The sequence below is a fragment of the Podarcis raffonei genome, chromosome 1, assembly GCF_027172205.1.
Source record: "Podarcis raffonei isolate rPodRaf1 chromosome 1, rPodRaf1.pri, whole genome shotgun sequence".
In the NCBI taxonomy this organism is placed as follows: Eukaryota; Metazoa; Chordata; class Lepidosauria; order Squamata; family Lacertidae; genus Podarcis; species Podarcis raffonei.
In genome coordinates, this window is record NC_070602.1 from 113,971,365 (window position 1) to 113,997,142 (window position 25,778).

A 25,778-nucleotide genomic window follows, 5' to 3' on the forward strand; every position below is an offset into this window, starting at 1 on the left:
TTCAATAAGTGGCTAACACTTTGCAGAAATCTTCCATAATCTTTATTCTTGCAAAATTGCATTCTCTTGGTGCCGTGATTTGAGGAAATTTTTATTTTCACTTTATGATTCCTTCATTATCGACTGATCTGTTGTTACTTTCGATGCTTCTTTAGAACCACCCTCTTTTGAGAAGATACCTGAATCTGTGGATATTTTACCAGGCAAAAGTGTTACATTTTCTGCTGTTATTAGAGGAACACCACCATTTAAGGTGAGGTGGTTTAGAGGCGTCAATGAACTCGTACCAAGTGATAAATGTAACATCTACTTGGAAGATTCGGTCACAGACCTGGAGCTGTTTGATGTAGAGCCACAACAGAGTGGAGAATATACTTGTGTTGTGACTAATGAGGCTGGCAAAGTGTCTTGTACGGCACATCTTTCTGTAAAAGGTTGGTATAGGTTGCACTTTTTCGGTATGGATTGTTTAGGTGTTTGTGCAGCGTTGATGCCAATATTTGACTTCTTATTGCTCACCAGAACCAGCCGTTTTTGTGAAGAAGCTCAGCGACCATTGTGTGGAGCCAGGCAAATCCATAATTCTAGAGAGCAGGTACACTGGTAGCCTTCCAATTTCAGTGACATGGAAGAAGAACGGCGTAACTTTAGGCCAGTCTGAAAAGTGCAGCATCACCACAACAGAGAAGTCATGCATTCTGGAAATTCTTAACAGTACAAAGGATGATCAAGGAGAATACACATGTATGGTTGAGAATGAGGCTGGAGAAGATATCTGTGAAGCACTGGTATCCACTTTAGGTCTGTCTTTAGCGCCTTCTTAATAATATTTTTTTATTTAAAAACCTCATTGTTTCTTCATTGTAGCGTTCAGGTGCCATTATCCTAATGCTGACTCTTTGTGTCCCCAGAACCTCCTTCTTTCGTCACTCACTTGGGACCTCTTGAGGTGTCAGTTGGAGACTATACCACTTTGCAATGCCAAGTTACTGGGACCCCAGAAATTACAATATCTTGGTTCAAAGGAGATACAAAATTAAGATCTACTCCTGAGTATAAGATGTACTTCAAAGATAATGTTGCTACACTTATTTTTAACAAAGTGGATACCAGTGACAGTGGGGAATATATTTGCAAAGCAGAAAACAGTGTCGGAACGGCCTCTTCAAAGGCTGTCTTAGCAGTTCAAGGTGATTATTTTATCTGGGATTGGTTAAAAACTCATACTTACAGATCTTTCACTCTTTAAAAAATGTTTTCACCTGTCCAGATGCCTGCATAAGCCGTATGTTTATTGCATGCTTCTTTTCTTGCAGAGCGAAAACGTCCACCTTCTTTTGCAAGGAAATTAAAGGATACAGAGCAAACCGTTGGCTTCCCAATCAAATTAGTTTGCCGTCTAAATGGGTCAGAGCCTATTAGTGTTACATGGTATAAGGACGGTGTGCCTTTAAGAGATGACTTTAATGTGCAGGCCTCTTACATAGATAACGTGGCAACTCTTCAGCTGTTGCAAACTGAGATGAGTCACACTGGGCAATATTCTTGCACAGCGACCAATCCTGTAGGAACTGCTACATCTAGTGCTAGGCTCACAGTCTCAGGTTAGTTTCATACCGACTCTCTTGTTTTCATCTGTTACATCCAACCACTCTTCCTAACCTCTAAAAAGATTTTACGGTATTTAGCTTTACCGCGTCTGAAAGAAATCCAATCGTTCCTCTTCATTTTATTCCCCAGAACGCAAACAAGCTCCCTCCTTTGATATCACACCCGAGTCCAAAGATCTTCCTGTTGGAGAAAGTGCTGACTTTGAGTGTCATGTTACTGGAGCCCAACCTATACATGTAACGTGGGCTAAAGATGGCCGCGAGATCCGTACAGGAGGAAACTATGCCATTACCTTTGTAGCAAATACAGCCCATTTGAGAATTCTGAGAGTAGGCAAAGGAGACAGCGGACAGTATACTTGCCAAGCTAGCAATGATGTTGGGAAAGACTTTTGCTCGGCTCAACTTAATGTGAAAGGTATTTGAATTTAAGTTGGCTGATCTTTTGTGCAGAAAAGGGATTTTCTTGGGATTTCTTTTCCACAGAATTCTTTGTTTCTAACTGTTAGAAGCTAAAAAGAAAAAGACAGACCTCTTTCAAATTAACAAAAATTCATAGGAAACTATCTGTAAGTATTTAACTTCCGAACTATTTTCTTCTCCTTACTGTGTCTTGAAACCCCAGCAGAGCAAAAGAATAATGTTTGCGCTCATAGAAATGTGATGGATTCTTATGACAAATTACACGCGCCGGTTGTGATTTACAGATACCCACGTTAAATGTAGCTTTTATAGCATTCTTTGGTTTTTGCCGTTGTAAAAGTCGAGGCGGATTTGATTCATTTACAGTTTATGTATAATTTACATTCTAAAAAATAGTTGCATGGGAAAATATACATAGATAGCTTGATCCATTAGCAGGGATTTACCAAGAGTTTTGCACACCTCTCCAGTAGATGTCGACAAGTTGAAAGGGGAGTGGGGAAATAGCAATTGGCCTCTGCCCTCGTGCACCTGTCAGGGATGTCATCTTAGCATCCCACCCCCAGTCTGAAATTTTGAGAGGGCTTTGAGTGCCAGTCAACAAACAGATGAGATGGAAGCAGATGGAACGCCTGGGCACAGATAGGCTCCTTCCTCCCCTCCTCCAGATTATTGTACCTGGGAGAGGCTTATCTCATAAGTATTGCTTCTCAAAATATCCATCTGTTTTGGGGAGCACAGGTGCAGGAGAAGAGTTCTCCTATGTTGAGTCTGGGTGCTAATTTCCCGCCAATCTCCCTTCTTTGCAGTGGACTGACGTTAAGGGAGGCATGAGGAAACAAAGGCTGTATTTTGCTGTGTTTGCTGTTCAGTGAATCAGTGCCATGGCTTATTTCAGCAGAAATGTCAGAATTTTTGCAGTTGTTTTTTTTTATGGAGGTTTCTCATACACTTACTAATTTTTGTTGTTATCCTTCTTGATAATACCATATTATGATTTCCACTGCAATTTTTTTTTTTTGCATGTTCTTAATTGTTCTTATTCCTCTCCATATTGAATGCTACTTTCCTTCCGGCTTCTCAGAACCTCCTAAATTTGTGAAGAAACTGGAACCATCAAGAATGCTGAAACAGGGCGATTCATGTCAACTTGAATGCAAGATCAGTGGTTCCCCAGAAATCAGAGTTGTGTGGTACAAGAATGACCACGAAATCCATGCTAGCGACAAGCACCGTATGGCATTCAGTGACGGCACAGCAGTGCTGATCATTGTTGATGCTACCCATGAAGACAGTGGAGATTACATTTGTGAAGCTCTTAATTCTGCTGGCACCGCAAGCTGCAGTACAACAGTCACAGTGAAAGGTTAGAAGCCAATGTCTACTCTGACTTCCTCCACTCTACCCAACCCTTAGGAGCACTGGAAGGTGTTTTGTTTTTTCCCATACGGAGTCAGACCATTGGTCCATCTACCTCAGTGTTATCTTCACTGACTGACAGTGGCTCTCCAGGATTTCAGTCAGGACTCTCTCCCAGCCCTACCTGCAGATGCTGGGGAGTTGAACCTGAGGTCCTCTTCATTCAGAGCAGATGCTCTACCAGTGAGCTGCAGGCATTCCCCTACTTTACCCTTAAAGGGTTGGATGATAATGCTATAATGCTGGGGACGCATAGTCAAAAGTACTGACAAAGGACTGAGATGTTTGAAATCCAAAGACTCCTCGACTGTAGTGAAAATGGTGGCAGTGCTGATGAGGAGGTCAGGCACACTATGCAAATAGATATAGTAAAGCAATCTTGGAAATTTTAAGAGCGGGAAAAGCAGTCTTAGAGGATCAGTGGCCCCTCCAGCCTTTACCTATCACTGGCCTGTGTCAGAAATTACAGAACTGTGAAGTAGCACAGGACAGAAAAGAGTAAAATCTATTATTATTATTATTATTATTATTATTATTATTATTATTATTATTATTATCATCATCATCAGTGCTTTTTTCTGGGGGGATGCAGGGGTACGCATACCCCTAAACATTTTGTAAATCTAAGTTTGGCCTCATTGAGGGGCAGTATTTCAATATGAGTAGGAAAATGAGAGTACCCCTAAGCATTTTTTTTTAGGAAAAAAGGCACCTGTTATTATTAATATTCCCTGCCTGTTTCCTTGACTGGACTTAAGGTGGCTTACAGATAAAAATAAGAACCACTACCAACACAGAAAAACAATCATTAAAAAACAATCAAACATTGACAGAATTAAAGCTATATACATATCTAAACATCTGTTAAACCCATGCCAATAATTACCATAAAAACAACAGAGCACCAGCCCTTTCACTAAAAGCAGTCAGTTCCCAAAATCCTGTTGGAACAAGAAAGTCTTCACCTGCTGGCTGAAAGACAAGAAGCAGGAAGCCAGCCTAGCTTCTCTAGGTAGGGAGTTCCAAAAAAAGTCTGGGAGCAGCCACCGAGAAGGCCCTCTAGTCCCTGAAAATTCAGTTTACAGGCAGTGAAGGGTTTAAAGATAACCTATGCCTCAGTTAGGATATACTCCTTGAACATCTGATTAATAGCTAGGAAGTTGACAAGAAGAGGCAACAGGTGAACGGATCAAAGAAGTGGGTGATAATGCAAGATATGAGGTTACAGGAGTAGGAGAACCAGTTTTCTCTTGTGTGTGCCAGCTACACAATCTGCCAGGTGATTGTCTGTTACTTCCTAGCAACACTCTATAGTTAGATAAGACATAAGATGTGAATTGCAGTTACAGGGGACAGTGGGGAAAGAGTTACAGGATTTCTTCTATTTAAAAATAAAATAAAATACAGTACTTATAGTGATAAGGAGGAGGACCGTAAGAAAATAAACCTTTGGCCATGGAAGGTTTAGAGCATGTGTTTGAGGGTGTCAGTTTGAGAATAGCAGATGTGGGAGTGGAAAACGTTATGCGGAGGTACACACCCATGCTTATTAACTGCATTTATTTGGAAAACTCAGTGCCACATGCAACAGGAATTTGTGGGGGGGATGACAAAGTTTCCAAGGAAGACTTTGCAGCTTTAGAAATAGAAATGACCTAAAATTGACCTGCTATGCACTTGGGAGAACTAGAGAAAGAATCTTCTTAGGCACCTAAATGGGGATTTACAAGCATACCTCCTGCCTTCTGTTTCTGGATGTCTTTCCCCTGTTAGCAAGAAACCCCTCCCAGGAGTCCCGTTACATGTCCTCGTCTCCTTTCTTTTATAGAACCTCCCGTTTTTAGCAAGAAACCCAGCCCCATAGACACACTCAAGGGCTCCGATGTCACCCTTCAGTGTGAAATAGCAGGCACACCGCCATTCGAAGTCGTCTGGTTCAAGGACAGAAAGCAAGTCAGGAGCAGCAAGAAGTTCAAAGTGACAACCAAGAACTTCAGTGCCAGCGTCCACATTCTCAACCTCGAAGCGGCAGACCTTGGGGAATATCAGTGCAAAGCCACAAATGAGGTCGGAAGCGACACTTGCTCTTGTGCTGTGAAGTTCAAAGGTTAGTAATGAGTGCGACTGTGGTGCAAAGTCTGCGGGCACGCTTTCCTTTGCCTATCTTTTGCGGCTTCCTTGCCACCTTCCTCTTACCGTAAGGAATTCTCTTCCCTGCCAGAACCTCCTCGGTTTGTTAAGAAGCTGAGCGAAACCTCCACCTATGCCGGGGAACCCACAGCACTGCGGGCTGTAGTAGAAGGCTCCCAACCCATTTCCGTCATTTGGCTTAAGGACAAAGGCGAAATAATACGGGAAAGCGAAAACCTCAAGATTTCCTTTTCGGATAACATCGCAACTCTTCAGATTGCAAGTGCCGAAGCCACCAACAGCGGGAAGTACATCTGCCAGATTAAAAATGATGCTGGAATGAGAGAATGCGCAGGGCATTTACAAGTCCTAGGTTGGTACAGGCACCCATCCCCTTCTAAAGAATTGAATCTTGGCTGCCTTTGCCATTGCAGCTAATTTGCTTCATAAGTCTTGGTTTTCTCAAAACTCAAGTTTTCTGGATTGTCTCCCTCATTCCAGAGCCGGCTGTGATTTTAGAGAAGCCCGAGCCCATGACGGTGACCTCTGGCAATGCTTTTACTCTGGAGTGCACGGTGGGTGGCACTCCAGAACTAATTACCAAGTGGTTTAAGGACGGAAGAGAACTCACCAACAGCCGCAAGCACCAAATCAGCTTTTCCAACAAGGTGGCGACACTTAAGGTTCTCTCTGCAGACATGAATGACAGGGGATTGTACACTTTTGAAGTGCACAACGAAGTGGGAAAAAGCAGCTGCACTTCCTCCGTCGACATTTCAGGTTAGCTTGGGATCTTTTTTGTTTCTCATTTGCCCTTCTCTTCTGTCGTTTCTCCTCTTAAAAGTTGGCTCTTTGTTGCCTTTTCCTACCCAGACCACGTCGTCCCTCCTTCTTTTATAAGAAGATTGAAAGAAACCTTTGGCGTGCAGGGCTCCTCGGTTGTTTTGGAGTGTAAAGTTGCCGGCTCCCTTCCTATTTCAGTCACTTGGTTTTATGGAGGAAATGAAATTTTCCCAGGGGACAAATACGAAACCGGCTTTTCAGATAATGTCTGTGCTTTGAAGGTGAATGCTCTGGACTCGTCTGATACAGGTCCCTACACCTGTGCTGCCCAGAATGTAGCCGGTTCTGACGAATGCAGTGCCTTTTTGACAGTGCAAGGTCAGTAAAGGATAGACAAGGCATCCGTTGCAAATCTTTCCCGTGCGTGTTTATCTTGCTTTCTTGACAACCTGTTTTATACAGATGTTAGCTACCTGGCACATTTGCGTTAACTTTTTAAATGTTGTGTGTAATTCTAGAACCACCCTCTTTTGCAAAGACGCCAGACCCGCTGGAGGTTTTACCTGGAATGAGTGTAACGTTCAGGAGTCTGATTAGGGGAACTCCTCCGTTCAAAGTGAACTGGTTTAAGGGGAGTAGAGAACTGGTGCCAGGGAAAACGTGCAACATCACCTTGGCAGATTCATCTGCGGAACTGGAATTGTTCGAAGTGGGGCCACTCCAGACTGGAGATTACACCTGCCTTGCCACGAACGATGCTGGCAGTGCTTCTTGCACCACACATCTTTTTGTAAAAGGTTTGTCCAAATGCTATTATTATGGCATGTACACATGTTAAGTGTGTGTGCATGTCCGTGTGATATACACAGACACATAGAGAGACACCCATATTGCAGTTCTTGGTTTAACCACTTCTTTCATATGACTTTACCTTAGAGCCTGCTGTGTTTGTGAAGAAGCTGAGCGATTTCAGCGTAGAACATGGGAAATCCATAATTCTAGAAAGCACATTCAGCGGAACTCCTCCACTCGCAGTAACGTGGAAGAAGAACGGCTTAAACATCACACAGTCTCCAAAATGCAATATAACCACCACAGAAAAATCAGGCATTCTGGAAATTCTTAATAGTTCTACAGAAGATGAAGGAGAATATATCTGTGAAGTTGCAAATGATGCTGGGGAGGATGTATGTCATGCCCTGGTATCAATCATAGGTGTGTTGCTGTCTTAATAGTTGGTTAACTATTCTTGTACTAATTGCCATCTTCTGATGTGCTTAGATTGACTGTGGGTATTGACTATAATTATTTCTGCTGCAGAACCACCTCATTTTGTTAAGCACTTGGATCACTTGGAGGTGACCATCGGAGAGCCTGCAACTTTACAGTGCCAAGTGGCTGGAACACCGGAAATTAAAGTGTCATGGTACAAAGGCGATACCAAACTAAGATCTACACAGGCTTATAAAATGCACTTCAAGAACAATGTGGCTTCACTTGCTTTCAGCCGGGTAGAGAACACTGACATTGGCGAATACACCTGCAAAGCAGAAAACAGCGTTGGGTTTGCTACTTCAATGACAACAATCACCATCAAAGGTGATGGCTCTTTTTAAAATAATTGACCCTTGTCATATTACACACAACATTTGAGTGTAATATGCTGAAGTGTGTGACCCACTTGAATCACAGGCATGGTGACGGGGCTCTCAGCATGTCCACAAGCTGCTTTGCTGAGCTGTAAGGAGACTGAGATATCACTGAGTTCTTCCTGTGTCTCTGTGCAGCCTTCCTTCCTTTCTCCAAACCCTGCAAATTACTGAACTTGCATGAGTTCGAAAGGGATGACTGGATGAGGGTATGGGAGGCACACACAGACCTCCTATTCCCTGTGTGTGCCCATATGGGTGGGGGGCATGAGGGCTTAGGAACAGAGAACATGGCTCTGTTTCTTTTTATTGGAATTCTCCACATGTGCAGAGCATACTGGCCCAGGTATTCTTTTTAGTCTTCTTGCATGGCCAGTTATCATACCCTGCAATTTATTTTTTTGCAGATGTTAAACTTCCTCCTTCATTCACGAGAAAACTGAAAGACGTGCAGGAGACTCTTGGTTCTCCTATAGCCTTTGACTGCCGCATTGTTGGCTCTGAGCCACTTGAAGTGTCTTGGTCGAAGGATGGGGTGCAGCTGAGAGATGACGACAACATTCAAACCACCTTCTTAAGCAATATAGCCACGCTTCAGATCTTGCAAACCTCCATGGCTCACGCTGGCCAGTACACTTGCACAGCTCACAATGCTCTTGGGACTGCTTCTTCCAGTGCCAAGCTCCTACTCACAGGTTTGTAAACAACTAAGTCCGAAGTTGTTGCATGCTGGTTCAGTTTTAAAGAACGTGAACAAGTCACAGGGCTGTAACAACAGGCTAAGAGTTTGCTGTTTGAAGGGAAGGCAATACGTCCTGCCATGCCTTTTCACTTTTTGATTTTCTTTCTTTTCCTTAGAACACCTGAAACCACCATTCTTTGATGTGAAGCCTTTGCCCCTTGACGTTGCTCTTGGGGAAAGTGGTTCTTTCAAGTGTCATGTCACAGGTTCAGTGCCAATGAAAGTCAGCTGGGCAAAAGATAACCGTGAGATCCGCCCTGGTGGCAATTACAAAATTACACTGGTAGAAAACACTGCCACACTGACCATTCTTAAAGTAGGCAAAGGTGATGGTGGGCTGTATACTTGTTATGCAAGCAACAGTGCTGGGAAGGATTCTTGTGGTGCTCAGCTGAGTTTCAAAGGTAATTTGATGGAATTTGATTTCTTCTTCTTCTTCTTCTTCCTCCTCCTCCTCCTCCTCCTCCTCCCCCCCCCCATTTTGTAAAAATAAAGACACGTTTGAATCTTCCAGCTAAAATGGGCACAAGTGGGTGGCATTCTGTATCTAGAGTAGCAGCTGATAAAAATCTTCTTGAAGTTATTTTCTTAATACCACACCGGGGTTTTCGTTTATTGCTTACAAGCCTGTTTAAAATTAGCAGCCTGTGGAAATTTATTAGGCCGTAAACAGGCTGAACATAGACTCTCCTTTTAATATGTGACACTTGAGTTGTGGTATCATGTTTCCCACTGAAGTGCGATTAAGCTGGGAAATCTGTGGTCCAGAATAAGAAAAAAAACTTGGGGTTTATTCGTGCGATAAGAAAATACAGTGTTGTATCCAGTCTTCTCTCTCCATTGATAGAAGGCTCTTGGATCCACTGGAGGCTTCCATCAGTGGAACAGGGAGGGAGGTGACGTCAAGCAATTCTCCCTCCCCGCAGTCCACAACCTCTCATACCACCTTCCACAATGTTTGAAAGGATCCCCCAACCCTCTGGAACACTTTTGATGGGTGCCTGGGGCTGCTGCTGGGAGGGGAAATTGCAAACATTTCCTTCTCATTCTTCCAATGGAATCTTTCACTCAATAAGTCCAGCGGAGGGACACCACTGGATTGCAACCCATGCAGCCGTTATTTAAATGGGCAAGAGGGTTATGAACTTCCATAACTTTAACTGGACATAGACAAGCCTAAGGGAAAACTTCAGGCTGGAGCTGAAATCATATTACGTAGAGAAATCAGCCTTCAGATATTGTACGTTTAGAAGGAATCTGAGTGGGTATTGAACTGTTCTTGAGTGCTCTATGGCTTGACTTGTAAGGGATCAGTTTGCCTCCATAGATTGACCGTAAACTCTTTGCCAGTACACTTTGATAGCTAATATAGATGACACACATTCCTGAGATCTTGCAAAATTAACACAAGCAATTTTATGTATTCATTTCCTTTCCTTGTTGTTGTTTTTTAATAGAGCCACCGAGGTTTATTAAGAAGTTAGACTCCTCCAGGGTTGTGAAAGAGCACGATTCGACTAGATTTGAATGCAGAATAGGTGGCTCTCCAGAAATTAACATTGTGTGGTACAAGGGTGAAACTCAAATCCATCCCAGTGACAAATTCAGCATGTCATTCATCGATTCTGTGGCAGTCATTGAAATGCACAGTCTGAGTGTTGACGACAGTGGAGACTACACTTGTGAAGCCCAAAATGCAGCGGGTAGTGCGAACAGCAGTACTTCACTGAAAGTGAAAGGTCAGAACTTGCTCTTCCTTTGCTTTCTCTACTCTTCCTGTTGTAGAAGGTTGCAAGGGCTTGCCGTCTCCTACTAAGCAAGCCGATATCAGTTTCCATTAAAGGCCACTAGTAGACTCCTTTATTTGGAATGGGAAATTTCCTTTGCATGTCTCTTCTCTCCCATTTCCTTGCAATCCTTCATTCTTAATGGTGTGCTCTCTGTTCTTTCAAACGTTGCTCCTTTGCATTTAACAGAAATCCAAACCTCCTCTTTTGTAGCTCCTCCTGTTTTCCGCAAGAAACCACGGCCAGTAGAGACTCTGAAAGGTTTCGATGTTCACCTTGAATGTGAGCTTCAAGGCACTCCTCCCTTCCATGTTTCATGGTACAAAGATAAAAGAGAAATAAGAAGCAGCAAAAAGTACAAGATTTTGTCTGAGAATTACCTTGCTAGCATTCACATTCTCAACGTTGACGCGGCAGACATTGGGGAATATCACTGTAAAGCTGTCAATGATGTGGGAAGTGACACTTGCATCTGCTCTGTGATGCTGAAAGGTTGGTTAAAGACTTTCCATTGCCATGTTTTCCCCGGCCACTCCAGGTTTTTAAAATCTTACTCTCTTTTCCATCACTTACATATTTTCCACCTCTTGATCAGGACCCCCAAGGTTTGTGAAGAAACTTAATGATACCACTGCCGTTGTTGGGGATCCAGCAGAACTGCAAGCTACGGTAGAAGGTTCTGAGCCAATTTCTGTTGTTTGGATGAAAGACAAAGGTGAAATCATCAGAGAAAGTGAAAATGTCTGGATGTCATATTCCGATAAAGTTGCCATCCTTCAGGTTGTAAATGCAGAGCCAAGCAACACTGGGAAATATACCTGCCAGATTAAAAACGATGCCGGAAGTCAGGAGTGTTTTGCTACTTTATCAGTTCTAGGTTGGTATAGAGTAAAAACAACAACAACACAAAAGCATACGGAAGAATAAATATTTTAACATATTAACATCTTATTTACAAATGTGACTCGTTTTGCTTCTTATTCCAGAGCCAGCATCTATAGTGGAGAAACCAGGACCAATGAAAGTCACAACTGGAGATTCTTGTACTTTGGAGTGTACAGTAGCTGGGACACCAGAGCTGACTGCTCGGTGGTTCAAGAACGGACACGAGCTCTCTTCTGACCACAAATACAAATTCACTTTCTTCAACAAAGTAGCTGGGCTTAAGATTCTGAATACAGGAGTAGAGGACAGTGGAGAATATACATTTGAGGTGAAAAACAATGTAGGCCAAAGCAGTTGCAAAGCATCAGTCCAAGTTTCAGGTTAGTTGAATGACTTGAGAATATCCCATCTGCATCTTGATATATGGACTTATCTAATTCAGTGATTTCCTATACTGCTTAACCACTGAAATTTCCAAGTGCTGTACGATCAAACCAGACAGCGGATAAAATAAATTTAAGTGAATGATTAAAGATGGAAAGCTTCCTTAAAATGCCTACTGAAATAAGAAGGTCTTCAAAAAGCACCTGATGTTGAACAGAGAGTGGGCTGCTCTAATGTTGGCTAGGAGAGAGTTCCACATAATTGGACCCACAATACGGGATGTGGAGACAAGGAGAAGCCATGGACATGCCTCTAAAATGAAGAGAGTGCATATGCCTGCTTTCAAGATCCATCTCAAACTTCTTATGCCAATAAATAGTTTAATTATTGTTAAGCCCTTGGGAATCTATTACTTTTTTAAACTAAACTTAACATGCCATAATGTTTCTATCTTTGCTTTGTGCTCCACAGATCGCATTATACCACCTTCATTCACAAAGAAGCTGAAGGAAACACATGGGCTCTTGGGTTCATCTGCTGTACTTGAGTGCAAAGTAATTGGGTCACCTCCCATTTCTGTTTTTTGGTTCCATGATGGAGAAGAGATCACTAGTGGAGAAAAGTATCAAGCAACTCTTACAGATAACACTTGCTCTTTAAGAGTGAATGCTGTTCAAGAGTCAGATGCTGGAAATTACATTTGCACGGCAACTAATGTAGCTGGATCTGATGAATGTGATGCATATTTCATTGTCAGAGGTAAATACTGAAACTTAGGTTGATAATAAGAACAGGATATCAGGGGTTGGTTTTTTTTTTAAAAAAAAACCATGTTCCTTATATTCTTTATATCTTTTGTAAATGCAGCTGCTTGCCTTTCAACCATAACTATGTTTCATTAACCTCTTGTTATGTATGTCTAGAACCGCCATCTTTTGTGAAGAAACCAGAACCTCTGCAAGTTTTATCTGGGGCAAATATAACTTTCACAAGTATCATTAAAGGAAGCCTTCCCCTTGATGTGAAATGGTTTAGGGGTAGCGTTGAACTATCCCCAGGACATAGATGTAACATCTCTCTGGAAGAATCAGTGGCTGAACTGGAGCTGTTTGATGTACTCCCAGCCCAAAGTGGAGACTATACTTGCATTGTTAGTAACGAAGCTGGCAAAATCTCTTGCACAACCCAACTCTTTGTAAAAGGTTTGTTCTTTGTTTCGGCTTCCTTTGTTTACACTGGAACAAAATCCCAAATCTCAGGCAATTATCTTAAACTTTTGCTCTCATGTTATTTCTGATAGAACCAGCGAAATTTGTGAAGAAACTGAATGACTTCAATGTTGAGAAAGGAAAGCAATTAATCCTGGAATGTACATACACTGGGACACCTCCTATTGCAGTGTCCTGGAGGAAAAATGCTATAAATATAGCACAGTCAGAAAAATACAGTATCACCACTACTGAAACATCTGCCATACTTGAGATCTCTAGTAGCAAACTGGACGATGCTGGGCTGTATTCTTGCCATATAGAAAATGACTCGGGACAAGATAATTCACAGTCTACAGTCTCAATACTAGGTTTGTAGATTGTTTTAAAAGTGACCGCCCTTTTTCATTAACTTTATGGTTGTTGTGACATGTGGAAGGGTCTGGCTGGTTTTGTAACTGAGTCTGTGTGCTTCTTCTCTAGAACCACCTTATTTTGTCAGAAGCCTGGAACCTACTCAGGTGACAGTAGGGGATTCTGCATCACTGCAGTGCCAAATTGCGGGCACACCAGAAATCACTGTGTCGTGGTACAAAGGAGACACCAAACTGAGAGCAACTGCTACCTCTAAAATGCACTTTAAAAACCAAGTTGCCACGCTAGTGTTCACTCAGCTGGGTAGCAATGATGGTGGAGAGTATATTTGCAAAGCAGAAAATAGTATTGGAGAAGCTTCCTGTTCAGCACTACTGACTGTTCAAGGTGAATATGGCAATATGCTTTTGAAAGCCCCAGAGACAATGATTTATTGCTCTTTTAAAATGTGCCCGTGCGTCAGAACAGGAAATGTATTCTATGCCGTGACCCCGGACTTCCTTATTCTTGTGCCTTCATGGTGGTGTGTGCTCATGATGGTGTTGCAGCAGTGATCTGGCTTTCAAAACTGCTTGTGCCTATAAAGTTTTGACAGTGGACATGCTGCTTCTTTCCAATCCATGCACATCCCATGGGTCCTGCTAAAATCCTGTAACTTTTCATGCCACACGTTTCATGTAGCGTAGGGGTTTTGTCCCACTTTTGCAGTGCTGTGGTGCAAGAGTGTCTCTCCAGGTTATCAGTGAGGGGGTAACACACTGGAGAAGCATGGCATGGCAGGTAATAATATGGAATAATGTGTGGACAGTTTAAATCCATCACTATTGCACTATTAGTGCATCAATGGCATGGTGCAGAATATATCTGCCCAAGATCCCCATGTTTCTACCTGTTCTTTATTCCTCAACAGCAAGTTTCCATAGATTTAATATAAACAAGTTATGATGCTTCACTATAGAACCATCTGTGTCATGGACCTGACTAGAACTTCTCTATGCCGTAACTTCATTCCTGCCCACAGGATTCAATCTTTCTGTTCTTGCTAATAGTGAATAATCAAACATCGGCTAATCTTTAAAAATGAATTCCATCTTCTATGCCATTCACTATTTATCAGTAATGTTTGAAAAAAAGACAATGACTCCCATTCAACTTTAGCAGCCAATTAAGCTAATTCTCACTTATTTCAATGGGATTTAGTCATCACTGCCTTTAGCTAGATTGGGGACATATGTTGCTACAAATGTGCATACTATTTATCTCTATGAAAAAATCTTAAGCAGTGGAAATATAGTACAACAACTGAAACATTCACTCAACAACACTCCAATGTACAATATTTGTTCCCTTGCAGAGCTTAAACTTCCTCCTTCATTTTCCCGGAAATTAAGAGATATTCACGAAACTGTTGGATTACCAATTACATTTGATTGTGGCATTACTGGTTCCGAACCCATTGAAGTAACCTGGTATAAAGATGGTGCACAAATAAGAGATGGCTATAATGTGCAAACGTCATACTTAAACAACGTTGCAACTCTGCAGATCTCACAAACTGACATGAGTCTTGCCGGACAATATACTTGCACAGCTTCCAATGCTATTGGAACTGCTTCTTCTAGTGCCAAACTCATCCTTACAGGTTTGTCAAGTGTCAAATGTACTTTTCTTTGATGTCATCAATGGGATGTTTCCCCACTTACGTGCCTATCCTAAATGATGAATATGCTGTGACTTGGGCCTCTTCCTGCAATTACCATGTGTTTCTTTCTTAACAACGTAACTCATCTGGATTAACATGTGCAAAGTTACACCTTATTTTTACTTCTTCCAATCTTTAGAAGGGAAGACTCCTCCGTTCTTTGACATCCCAATTGCACCTGTTGACGCCGTTGCTGGTGATGGTGCTGACTTTGAATGCCACATTTCTGGAACACGCCCAATAAAGGTTACTTGGTCAAAGGATAACCGAGAACTGCGAACTGGAGGGAACTACCAGATCAGCTATGTGGAAAATATAGCCCATTTGACAATTCTGAAAGTTGGCAAAGGGGATTCTGGAAAATATACATGTCATGCTAGCAACGAAGTTGGAAAGGACTCTTGCACAGCTCAACTTAATATTAAAGGTACTGGGTGCTTAATCTGTACCAGCTTCCATTATATCATATTGGCTTCTCTCTAAAGAACAGTGAGCAGATTTTCACATGTGGGAAGGGTTTTGTTTTTGTTTACTTCTCCCTGCATCTTCCAAAAAGTCACATTTGAATTTCAGAGGATGACCTGTAATAGTGTGTTATGCAGTGCAGGAGGTGGCTGTACCTGGCACTGGAATCAACAAACTCTGGAGACCCCTCGTATGAGTGCCTTCCACTCGCCTAGGAGGTCTCAGAGTTCAAGCTACAATGACAAAGTGATGCTTTGGAAAACATCACAACATCTGTATTTTGACAAGACATACTGGAGGAAACTGAAAATACGCATTGAAGAGTGTTTGGGTGGTAGTCCGTGGCATGTGAGCGGATTTCCATTTGTCCATTGGGACTTCCCCTTCCTCTCCTTCCCCATGCAGTCCCATGAACTCCCACAAATATGTACTTGGGGGGCACTCAATCCTCTGGAGCAGATTTGTGGGAGCACTTGGTCTTCGGGGGAAACCGAGAAGAATGGGAAGTCTCATCATGCAAGTGCAAGTTTGTTCTGCTGGATGTGAGCCACTGACAGTAAACGGGGAAATCCAGGAGAATAGAAGACAGTTGTTCGGAGGGTGACAAAGATTTTTCTTCCTTTCTGACAGAACGACAGACTCCACCTTCCTTCACCAAAAAGCTGTCAGAAACAGTAGAAGAGACAGAAGGGAACACATTTAAACTTGAGGGCCGTGTTTCTGGCTCCCAGCCTTTGACTGTTGCCTGGTACAAGAATAACCAGGAGATTTATGAAAGCCCTAATTGCGAAATATCATTCAAGAACAACACTCTTCTCCTTGAAATTAAGAATTCAGGACAAGCTGATGCAGGTTTATATACCTGCAAAGTGTCCAATGAGGCTGGGAGTGCACTCTGTACTTCTTCTGTGGTTATTAAAGGTCAGTTGAAAGCCTCTATGGTATTTATTTTTCTTCTTAAGCTCATAAGCTTTTGGTGTTTTCTGATTGTCTAATTGCGCTAGAATACTCATTAATTGCAATTACTTTTCTACATTGGGTGATAAAATCCAGTCCCACCTTATTTATTCATAGGACTTGCAGGAGTTAAACTGTAAGATTAGGAAAATAGTAGGCAATTCTTCTGAAGCTGTTCATTACTTGACATTTCTCTTATTAAAAATGTTCTGCTGTTTACTAAACTCTTTAATAATGCCGCTTTATGCATGCTTGAAGAGGCAAAAATAGTTTGAAAAAGACATCTTCCAGATGTTTTTCTGTAAATGCTAAGCCTTCTGAAAAAATTATCTTATCTTTTCATCACTTTTTAATATAAATAATTAGTGCTCATACTTACTGTTAACAGTGCATAAAAATTTCATCCATTAAAAAAATGTTTTTCAAATAAATCCATTAAGGACTGCTTCTTCAAAAGTTAGAAAGTGTTTAATGCTTCCCAACACTTGAAGATATAGCTGCATTTGTGAGAGTCTGATCAGATAAGCAATATATTGAGTGCCTGCTTTTTCTTACATGGAACTGCTATCCATGTAAGGACTCTTTGAAATGTTTTTTCCCCTTAACAATATCACATTAAAGGTATCAAAGGTGAAGGATTGCAACTAATTGTGTAATATATTGTTCCAACCTTTCTGGCTTGTACATCTTTGGTAGATTGGTGTGAAATCATCAAATTTTGGGCTGTTAACATAAAAGGCGATAATGCATATTTTGCAGCTAATTCAATGCTTTCATATTCCTTTCTTTTTGCAAAATAACAGCTTTATGTGCTACCTTAACGTATGCATACTTCACACCTCCATTCTTTTTGTACTACTTCTACCATATAAATACTGTACTGGGAAAATGGAATGGATTCATCAGCATCCGCTGCATAATCTTATTCAAACCCAGATCTGTATCTTGTTATGGAAGAGAAATTATTACTTAACATCTTTTCTTCTCTTGCTTCATTATTTTGTCCCTTCGAATGGCATTACAGAGCCCAAAAAACCACCAGTATTTGATCAACCTCTTAAACCGGCAACAATAGAAGAAGGTAAAATCTTGCAGCTCAGTTGCCATGTCAAGGGATCGCAGCCCATCAGAATCCAGTGGCTAAAAGCTGGGAAAGAGCTAAGATCATCTGATAAATGCAGCTTGAGCTTTGCTAATGGATCCGCTGTTTTGGAAGTCCAGGCAGTTACTAAGACTGATTCTGGCGAGTATATATGCAAAGCTTCAAATGCAGCTGGAACTGACTCTTGCAAGTCAAAAGTGACAATTAAAGGTACAGTGAAACTGAATGCTTAGGTGATGAAACAGTAACTCAAAATTACGGTACCAGTCTATTCAGTACAGTGATACCTCAGGTTAAGTACTTAATTCGTTCCGGAGGTCCGTTCTTAACCTGAAACTGTTCTTAACCTGAAGCACCACTTTAGCTAATGGGGCCTCCTGCTGCCGCTGCACAGCCGGAGCACGATTTCTGTCCTCATCCTGAAGCAAAGTTCTTAACCTGAGGTACTATTTCTGGGTTAGCGGAGTCTGTAACCTGAAGCGTATGTAACCTGAAGCGTATGTAACTCGAGGTACCACTGTATCTCCCTGTTACAGTAGATAGGAGCAGCTTCACCTATAAATTAGCAGGTCAAAACTGCTTATTTTTCCTGGGCACATGACTGCATATCACACTACGACTTGCATATTCACATGCATTATTTCATAGTATTGCCACCCAAAATGCATTTGCTTCAATACCCTGAGCTAGTTGTTCCTTGGTATCCTGTATTTTATACATGACTTGTGCGGGGGTATAAAATTAAATCAAACAAAAGGACCCCAATACATAAGCTGGGTAGTATTTTGTGCATTTAGTCAATGGTCTCATCTATGGCATGAGTTGTTGTTGTTGTTTGGTTTTAGTGTAGTCCCTTTCTGCTCCACCACTTAATTCCCTCAATGTGCTTTTGCAGAAAAAGCAGCAGCTGCACCAGCAGCAGCTAAGAAAGCACCAACTGATGGCAAGCTTTACTTCGTCTCGGAGCCTCAAAGCATCACTGTCATCGAAAGTAAGCCAAGCTTTAAAAAAAATAGCCATCTTTCATAATACTTGAATTTGGCATATGTTGACTGCTGTTTCCCCCTGGCCAGGGACAGATCTTTTCTTTACCACATTTCATTTCTTTTCTTCTTCATCAGAGAGCGTTGCAACATTTATTGCCAAAGTAGGTGGCGATCCCATCCCCAATGTTAAATGGATGAAGGGAAAATGGAGGCAACTCAACCAAGGAGGTCGCATTAGCATCCAGCAAAGAGGAGATGAAGCCAAGCTGGAAATAAAGGATACAACAAAAACTGATTCTGGCCATTACAGATGTGTGGCTTTCAATCAACACGGTGAAATTGACAGCAACGTCAACCTACAGGTTGAGGAGAAGAAACAAGAAGTGATAGAAGGTGATCTTAGAGCAAAACTAAAGAAGTAAGTACCAGAATTGCTCTAAGTTTTAATCTGAAGGTGAGGCAGCATCTGAACCACAAATATAACTCAGGCTGCAACCCTAAACACTCTTAATAGCAGCCGTGTTCCACTAAACTCAGCAGGACTTATTTCTAACTAAACATGCTTCTTGAAGTCTATCGGTCTATTCCTGATCATGACACTCAAACTTCAGTGTGGTAAACATGTAGTAGATGTTATGTAGCCTTTTGCAGCCTTCTCAGCACTAGGGACTAACAGAATGTTGTATTAATTAAAGTCTGAAACCACAATTTGATCCACTCTCTAATGCTGAGGACAACAGCCATCAGTTTTGGAAAATCAAACATTATGGTTTAGGTTGTGCTTAATCATGACTAACAAGTCCCACTGATTTCAGAGAGTATGATTTAATCCATATCCAGTTGTATATGAATGAGATACCCCACAACATGACAACAGACCTATGGGGATATATCAGACATGCCGTTTTAAGGGCATGAATGAAAAGTTCTTTTTCCTGGTCAGAAAAATCATTAAGAGAAACTTGTCAAGAAGTAATTTATGATTCTCCATGGCATGTTACATAAAGGAATGTAAATTATCTGAAAAGTTAACTAAGTGCAAACCTATGCATTGTGCATACAGAGATAAGCTTGGCTGAGTTGAAAAAGGATTCTAGATTCAGGTAGGTTGCCGTGATGGTCTGACGCAGTCAAAATAAATAAAAAAATTAAAACATTGTCCAGTAGCACCTTAGAGACCAACTAAGTTTGTTCTGGGTACAAGCTTTCTTGTGCATGCACATGTCTTCAGATACACTGAAACAGAAGTCACCAGACCATAATATATAGTGGGAGGGTGAGGTGGGGATTTTCTCAGAAGGGTAGTAGGAGATGGGTGATTGACTCAATGGGTATGGTAAACCTGTTGACGACTGTTAACGACTGCAACTAGTCTTACAGGAAAAAGCAAGGGATAGTATGCAGATGACCAAAAATAGCTTTAGCAATTTAGCAATTCAGAACATTGAACCATTCAACACAGAGAGCATATTTTATGAACAACACCAAAATTCTGCCATTTCTGTAGGACCCCAACTAAAAGGAAGGAAGATGAGGAAGAAAAGGCCATTGATATAATGGAACTTCTGAAAAATGTAGATCCTAAAGAATATGAAAAATATGCACGTATGTATGGAATTACCGATTTCCGAGGTCTCCTCCAAGCCTTTGAGCTGCTGAAACAAAGCCAGGAAGAAGAAACTCATAGACTGGTAAATACCAGCATATACATTTGCTTCAGAGTAATTTTTTGAAATGTGTTGTGCTATTATTGCTTAAATAAGTGTGTTCAATATTCCAGCTATGCAGTTAACCAATTACAGAGATTTATATTCTATTTTGGAACTTAACTGTTGCTTCTGATGTCATGAAGGTTCACATTTGGGGGTAGTTTATTCATGGCATCTTCACAGCAAACCCTACTCAGTGTTGTTCTCCAAAAGATGTCAATCATACCTCATCACATGAGGTGTATAGACTAAGAGGCATTGTTTAGGGACAGCAGAGAAGAAAAGATGTGCTTCTGATAGTTTTTACTGGGTTCTCTTTGGGTAACCTTAAGCATTTTGGAAGGATTGGAGTTGAGCTGTCCTGCATGTAAAGGAAGTTAGATCTGCATTGAATATACAGAACTGCTTCATTTTCATAAAGTTTTGGCAAAGGGGAACAGCTAAAAGCATGAAGGTTTTCTACCATTTTAAACCATGGTTTTTGTTCCAACAGGAGATTGAAGTAACACAGAGATCCAGAAGGGAAGAACAAGAGTTTGATGAACTGGTATCATTTATTCAGCAAAGACTTACACAGACAGAGGTAGTTATTGCCATATATTACAAAATTTAATTATGTGTGCTGACAACTGTAGCTAATACATAGCATAGGCTGTGCTCTGAAACAGTCAAACATATGAAAAAATGTTTTTCAGCCCGTCACTCTGATCAGAGATATTGAAGATCTGACTGTAGTAACAGATGAAGATGCCGTGTTTGAGTGTGAGATTAAAATTAACTATCCAGAAATCAAACTTTCCTGGTACAAAGGCACGGAAAAACTGGACTCCAACAACAAGTATGAAATAAGAATTGAAGGTGACCGACACATACTTAAAATCAGGAATTGTCAACTTGGAGATCAAGGAAATTACAGAGTGGTCTGTGGGCCACATATTGCCAGCGCTAAGCTTACTGTGATTGGTAAGTGCAAAATTTCCCGTTTAACACAAACTTAAGCTTTGGTTTTGCTTGGCATTTTCTAAAATATGTACTTGAACTTGCTAACAGAACCAGCAATTGAACGGCATCTGCGCGACACTTCACTCAAGGAAGGCTTTACATGCTCTTTCGTCTGCCAGTTTTCTGTTCCAAATGCAAAATCCCAGTGGTTCAGAAATGGAAAGGCTCTTAAAATAGGAGGTAGATATTCAGCTGAAGTCTCAGAGAAGATGCACAGGCTCATTATTAAGGATGTGCGAACAGAAGACCAGGGGCGCTATACCTGCAGGTTTGACCATCTAGAAACAACTGCTGACCTAACCATTGAAGGTTTGTATATATCTTTATGTAAGAATAAGCAAGTTTGGGGGTAATCTTGACAAATAAGACAGAAAAGACAATGCTGGGAAATCCTCTGTTTGAAGAAAATTCTGCTATACTTCTTCCCCCATCGCCCAAGATATCAGTCATGCTGTCATTGTACTCATTCTTATCTCAGCTTATTTCTCTTTGAACATTCTTGTAGCTTGACTTTACAATGGGAGGGATTTTTCCACCCCATTTCACCATTTGGCACTTTTATGCTGTGGTTTTTACGATGATCGCAGCCCTTTCCATTGTTACCTGGCTTCTCTTGCTTCTGGCACAGCGCTGTGCCAACTATCTTAAGTTTCGGGTCTACTTCCAGTATACGAACTCGCTGTCATGGAATGCCGAATGCTCAGTTCTTTGTATAACTTTCTTTGTTTTTGGGTGGAGCCATGTATGTATGCAAAGCTTCATGTAAGGATGAAAAAAAATTAATTGTGCAAAGGAATAATGGTTACATTTTTAAAAAATTGTTTCCAAAAACAGCTGAACCCATCCAGTTTACAAAGACCATTCAGAACATAGTGGTGAGCGAATACCAATCTGCAACCTTTGAGTGCGAGGTATCCTTTGATGATGCAGTCGTCACATGGTATAAAGGCAAAGTTGAACTCAGGGAGAGTCAAAAGTACAGTTTCAGAAGTGAAGGCCGTTGCCATTATATGACTATCCACAACGTTACTGCAGATGATGAAGGTAATGTTACACTATTTGCTTCCTTCCCTTGCTGTTGTCCTCCGTCCCCCTCCCCCCCCCCCGTTGCTGACAAAAATGATGTCACATAACAAATTGCCCTTGTGATTTCAGGGGTGTATTCTGTCATTGCTCGTCTTGAGCCAAGAGGTGAAGCAAGAAGCACTGCTGAACTTTATCTGACTACTAAAGGTTAGTAAATGCTTTCTTCATCTTAAAAAAACCCAACACAGGACATAAGATGGAAGGGTGGAAATGATGTCCGCGAAGTGGAAATAATTTCAAATGCAAATCTACTTTCTTCTCTTGCAGAAATTAAACTGGAAGTGAAGCCCCCAGGTAAAGAAAAAAAGCTTGGATGCATTTGTCTCAAGTTTTATTTTTGTATTTGAAACACCAGAGTGCCCACACATGATGAGGTTCTCTGCCTGTACATTTCCCCTTCCACCAGAGGCCCCTACCCCTCTGGGTTGGATGCTACTGTGGAGCCTCCCCAGATTTTCAGCGATGGCCTCTGGATGTTTCTAGATGGGGGGGGGGCTGAAAATCCCCTGGTACATGCACATAAGCCTGCAGCCTTCATATTAAAGTTAGTTTCAGTGAGCATAGGCTATTTGTTCTTGTGTGTTCCAAGTAGGACAATTAAAGGGTTGGAGCCAAACTTAGTTGCTTGCAAATGAAAGCCACCCTTCTATCCTGAAAATACCTCATCCTTTCTGCCATTTTTGAAGGCCTCCTAACCCCCTGGAACAGATTTTCAGAGGGTGCAAGGGACTGCAGAGGGAAGGCGGAATTGGCAAAAGGCATCTCCTTTCCTTCCGCCGGAGTTCTGCTCCCACTAGCAGGATGCTCCTGTCAGTGGGTGAAACATCTGGATCTAAGCCAAATGGAATATTTAGAATGGCTTTTTCATAAGGGCAAATGACTTAAGAGTCATCTTCTAACTGAACCAGGACAGTCCATTCCATTCCAGGACACACTATTCTTTTCCTCCTGGTTTTTAATTTCTCTCCCCCCTCCCCCAGAAAAGTCAGCTAGCATGCTGTGGCCCCTTTTCATTCCTTATTGTGCTGTGCTTGGTTCCCCTGCTTTGGAAATAAGTTTTTGCACTTCTGCAAACTTCATGACAGATGGGAACCTTTGGCCCTCCAGAAGTTGCTCAACAAGCATGGCCAGTGGGAGCTGTTGTTCAGCAACATCAGGAGGGCCAAAGTTTCCCCATACCTGCCTTAAGAGATTTCCAAAGCTTTCGGTACCTCCCGTGTGTGTGTGTGTGTGTGTGTGTGTGGTGTCACTTAAGCTGTGTAAGGATCCACACTCCTAGAATGAGTTTCTTATTCGTATATGGGATGCAACCAGATTAATCTGATGGTCCCTTTCCCTGCACATTTGGTTCTCCAGATATCCCAGATGCTAGAGTTGCAGTTCCTGTTGAAGTTCCAGCTGAAGGTAAACCTTATATACAAAAGATTCCGCGGTTAAGGGTGGGAGAGCAGGTGGTTTAGAACTTGTGTGCCATATGAATGTTCATTGATTGAATTTTCCCTTGCGTTTATCAGAAACTCCTGCTCTTCCTCTCTTCCTCCTTATGCCAGAAGAGAAGAAAAAGGAAAAAGGTATTACAATTCTGTTGCATACATGCTCAGAAATGCAGATCTTCACATGCACTTTCACTTGCTGCTGGGTTCATTTTGGGTGGCTAATGGCTTTATTTATTTTGTACTTGTTTTAGTCGTTAAAAAGACAACCGTGCAGAAAGTCACCAAAAAGGTGGTTCCAAAAGCTCCAGAAGAGGTTGCCCCTCCTAAAGGTACTATCATACTAGAAGTGTTGATTCAAATACTATAAAATTGATTTATAAGGAACATATGTTAACCAGAGTAGATTAAGGCATAATCACAGCAAAGGAAAGGGAGAGGGACCATGTTCCTCTCCTTCTAAAAACTTTAGGAGTTTTCGCACGTTACTACAAATGCATAAGTTCAGGAACATCTTCTATATCTGCAAACATGTGTAGGCTCTCTTCATGCAATAGGGTCCAGTACTATTTGGTTATTAAGACACAGCTCCAGCTTATGTCACAGAGCAGCCATATGCATGTCTACTCAGATGTCTATTCAGCCAATGGGACTTACAGTCTACAATCTGTCCTCACTTATCTGGGAGTAAGAATTCAATAGGGCTTACACTGGAGTGGACCTGGTTAGGACTGCGTTGGGAGGGCAGGATTCCACTCATGAGTCCTGTCAGTGGAAGACCTGCACAGGGACTTCCACTTGCACAATGGGGCTTCCCCTCTCCCTGTGCCCCCCCTTCCCCATGAAACTGGTTCGGGGGGAGGGGGGAATCAAGACAATCCTCAGAACAGTGGGAAGAGAGGGGGGTCATTCTGTCTGGCAAGTCAAAATGTTTCCCCTGGTGGAACAGTTGTCCTCGCATGACATTGAATTCCTCCCTAGCTGTGGATGGCTTTAAAAGAGTATTAGGCAAATTAATGGAGGGGAAGACTGCCAGTGGCTACTAGCCATGATTTCTCTACTCCACTTCTACCACAGTTGGAGAAAGCAATGCTTCCGAAAACTCGTTGCTGGGAGCCACAGGAGAGGAGAATTGCTATTGTGCTAATGTTCTGCTCCCTGGTCTCCCTCAGGCATCTGGCTGGCCACTGTGAGAACAGGATTTTGGATTAGATGGGCCATTAGCCTGATTCAGGAGGCTATTATTAGGTCTTGTGTGTGTGTGATTGCAGCCTCAGTTTGTCGCTGCTGAATTTGACAGAAGACTTAATTAGCAATATTTGTTCCCGAGATTTGTTTCTCTCCCATTTGTCTTTAAATGTTAATGAGAATGCCATGCATCTTAACAATACAAAGCGAAGATCTCAGTCCAGTTTCAGCTAACTGATGTTAACGAGACCAGGTGAAATTAAATCCAAAGGCTAGCTCATGATGCTCAATCAAGCCGCTTATCACACATATCTGTAAATGTTTCAGAAGTGGTAAAGGAACCAGAACCCCCATCTTCGGCCCTAGTCCCAGTTCCTAAAGTGCAGGAAATTATTCCAACAGAAGGTAAAGAATCAAATACTGAAATGCACATACTAAGAAAATAATCTTTTATGGGGAGAATGGCATCCACTCTCCCTCTTTTATTGCTTTGGCCATTTAAAATGTGGCGCTGTCATTCTTCATTTTCCCTTCAGTCATCCTAACATCATTATTCATGCAAAGGTCATCCTATGAATCCCTTTACAGGATTTTACAGATAATACTAATTTGAACTCTTTCTTCAACGTTTACTTCAGGAGCTTGCTACAGATAAGCCAGGGGATTTAACTATCAGTTGACTAGAATACCCACTGAAATACTGATAGTTTATTAAAAGGACTTTGAAAAGACAGTAGGTAGAATTAAAGCAGA

The 25,778-nt window shown here is 41.7% G+C and overlaps 1 protein-coding gene across 1 annotated transcript in view; it reads left to right on the forward strand.

Moving 5' to 3' along the window:
- TTN (titin) overlaps positions 1-25,778 on the forward strand; it is a 292,385-nt gene that overhangs the window by 93,354 nt on the left and 173,253 nt on the right. The window contains exons 70-108 of the mRNA XM_053410245.1: positions 156-434; positions 523-801; positions 912-1,190; positions 1,317-1,604; positions 1,741-2,028; positions 3,118-3,399; positions 5,281-5,559; positions 5,674-5,955; positions 6,084-6,362; positions 6,456-6,743; positions 6,884-7,162; positions 7,302-7,580; positions 7,686-7,964; positions 8,422-8,709; positions 8,873-9,160; positions 10,214-10,495; positions 10,757-11,035; positions 11,139-11,420; positions 11,530-11,808; positions 12,284-12,571; positions 12,736-13,014; positions 13,113-13,391; positions 13,504-13,782; positions 14,750-15,037; positions 15,237-15,524; positions 16,193-16,483; positions 17,544-17,831; positions 18,517-18,612; positions 18,743-19,025; positions 20,115-20,298; positions 20,810-20,899; positions 21,012-21,279; positions 21,367-21,627; positions 22,153-22,362; positions 22,474-22,551; positions 22,672-22,698; positions 23,761-23,808; positions 23,919-23,975; positions 24,092-24,169. Coding sequence (XP_053266220.1) covers positions 156-434; positions 523-801; positions 912-1,190; positions 1,317-1,604; positions 1,741-2,028; positions 3,118-3,399; positions 5,281-5,559; positions 5,674-5,955; positions 6,084-6,362; positions 6,456-6,743; positions 6,884-7,162; positions 7,302-7,580; positions 7,686-7,964; positions 8,422-8,709; positions 8,873-9,160; positions 10,214-10,495; positions 10,757-11,035; positions 11,139-11,420; positions 11,530-11,808; positions 12,284-12,571; positions 12,736-13,014; positions 13,113-13,391; positions 13,504-13,782; positions 14,750-15,037; positions 15,237-15,524; positions 16,193-16,483; positions 17,544-17,831; positions 18,517-18,612; positions 18,743-19,025; positions 20,115-20,298; positions 20,810-20,899; positions 21,012-21,279; positions 21,367-21,627; positions 22,153-22,362; positions 22,474-22,551; positions 22,672-22,698; positions 23,761-23,808; positions 23,919-23,975; positions 24,092-24,169 — 9,318 coding nt within the window. The remainder of the gene's footprint in view (positions 1-155; positions 435-522; positions 802-911; positions 1,191-1,316; positions 1,605-1,740; positions 2,029-3,117; positions 3,400-5,280; positions 5,560-5,673; positions 5,956-6,083; positions 6,363-6,455; positions 6,744-6,883; positions 7,163-7,301; positions 7,581-7,685; positions 7,965-8,421; positions 8,710-8,872; positions 9,161-10,213; positions 10,496-10,756; positions 11,036-11,138; positions 11,421-11,529; positions 11,809-12,283; positions 12,572-12,735; positions 13,015-13,112; positions 13,392-13,503; positions 13,783-14,749; positions 15,038-15,236; positions 15,525-16,192; positions 16,484-17,543; positions 17,832-18,516; positions 18,613-18,742; positions 19,026-20,114; positions 20,299-20,809; positions 20,900-21,011; positions 21,280-21,366; positions 21,628-22,152; positions 22,363-22,473; positions 22,552-22,671; positions 22,699-23,760; positions 23,809-23,918; positions 23,976-24,091; positions 24,170-25,778) is intronic.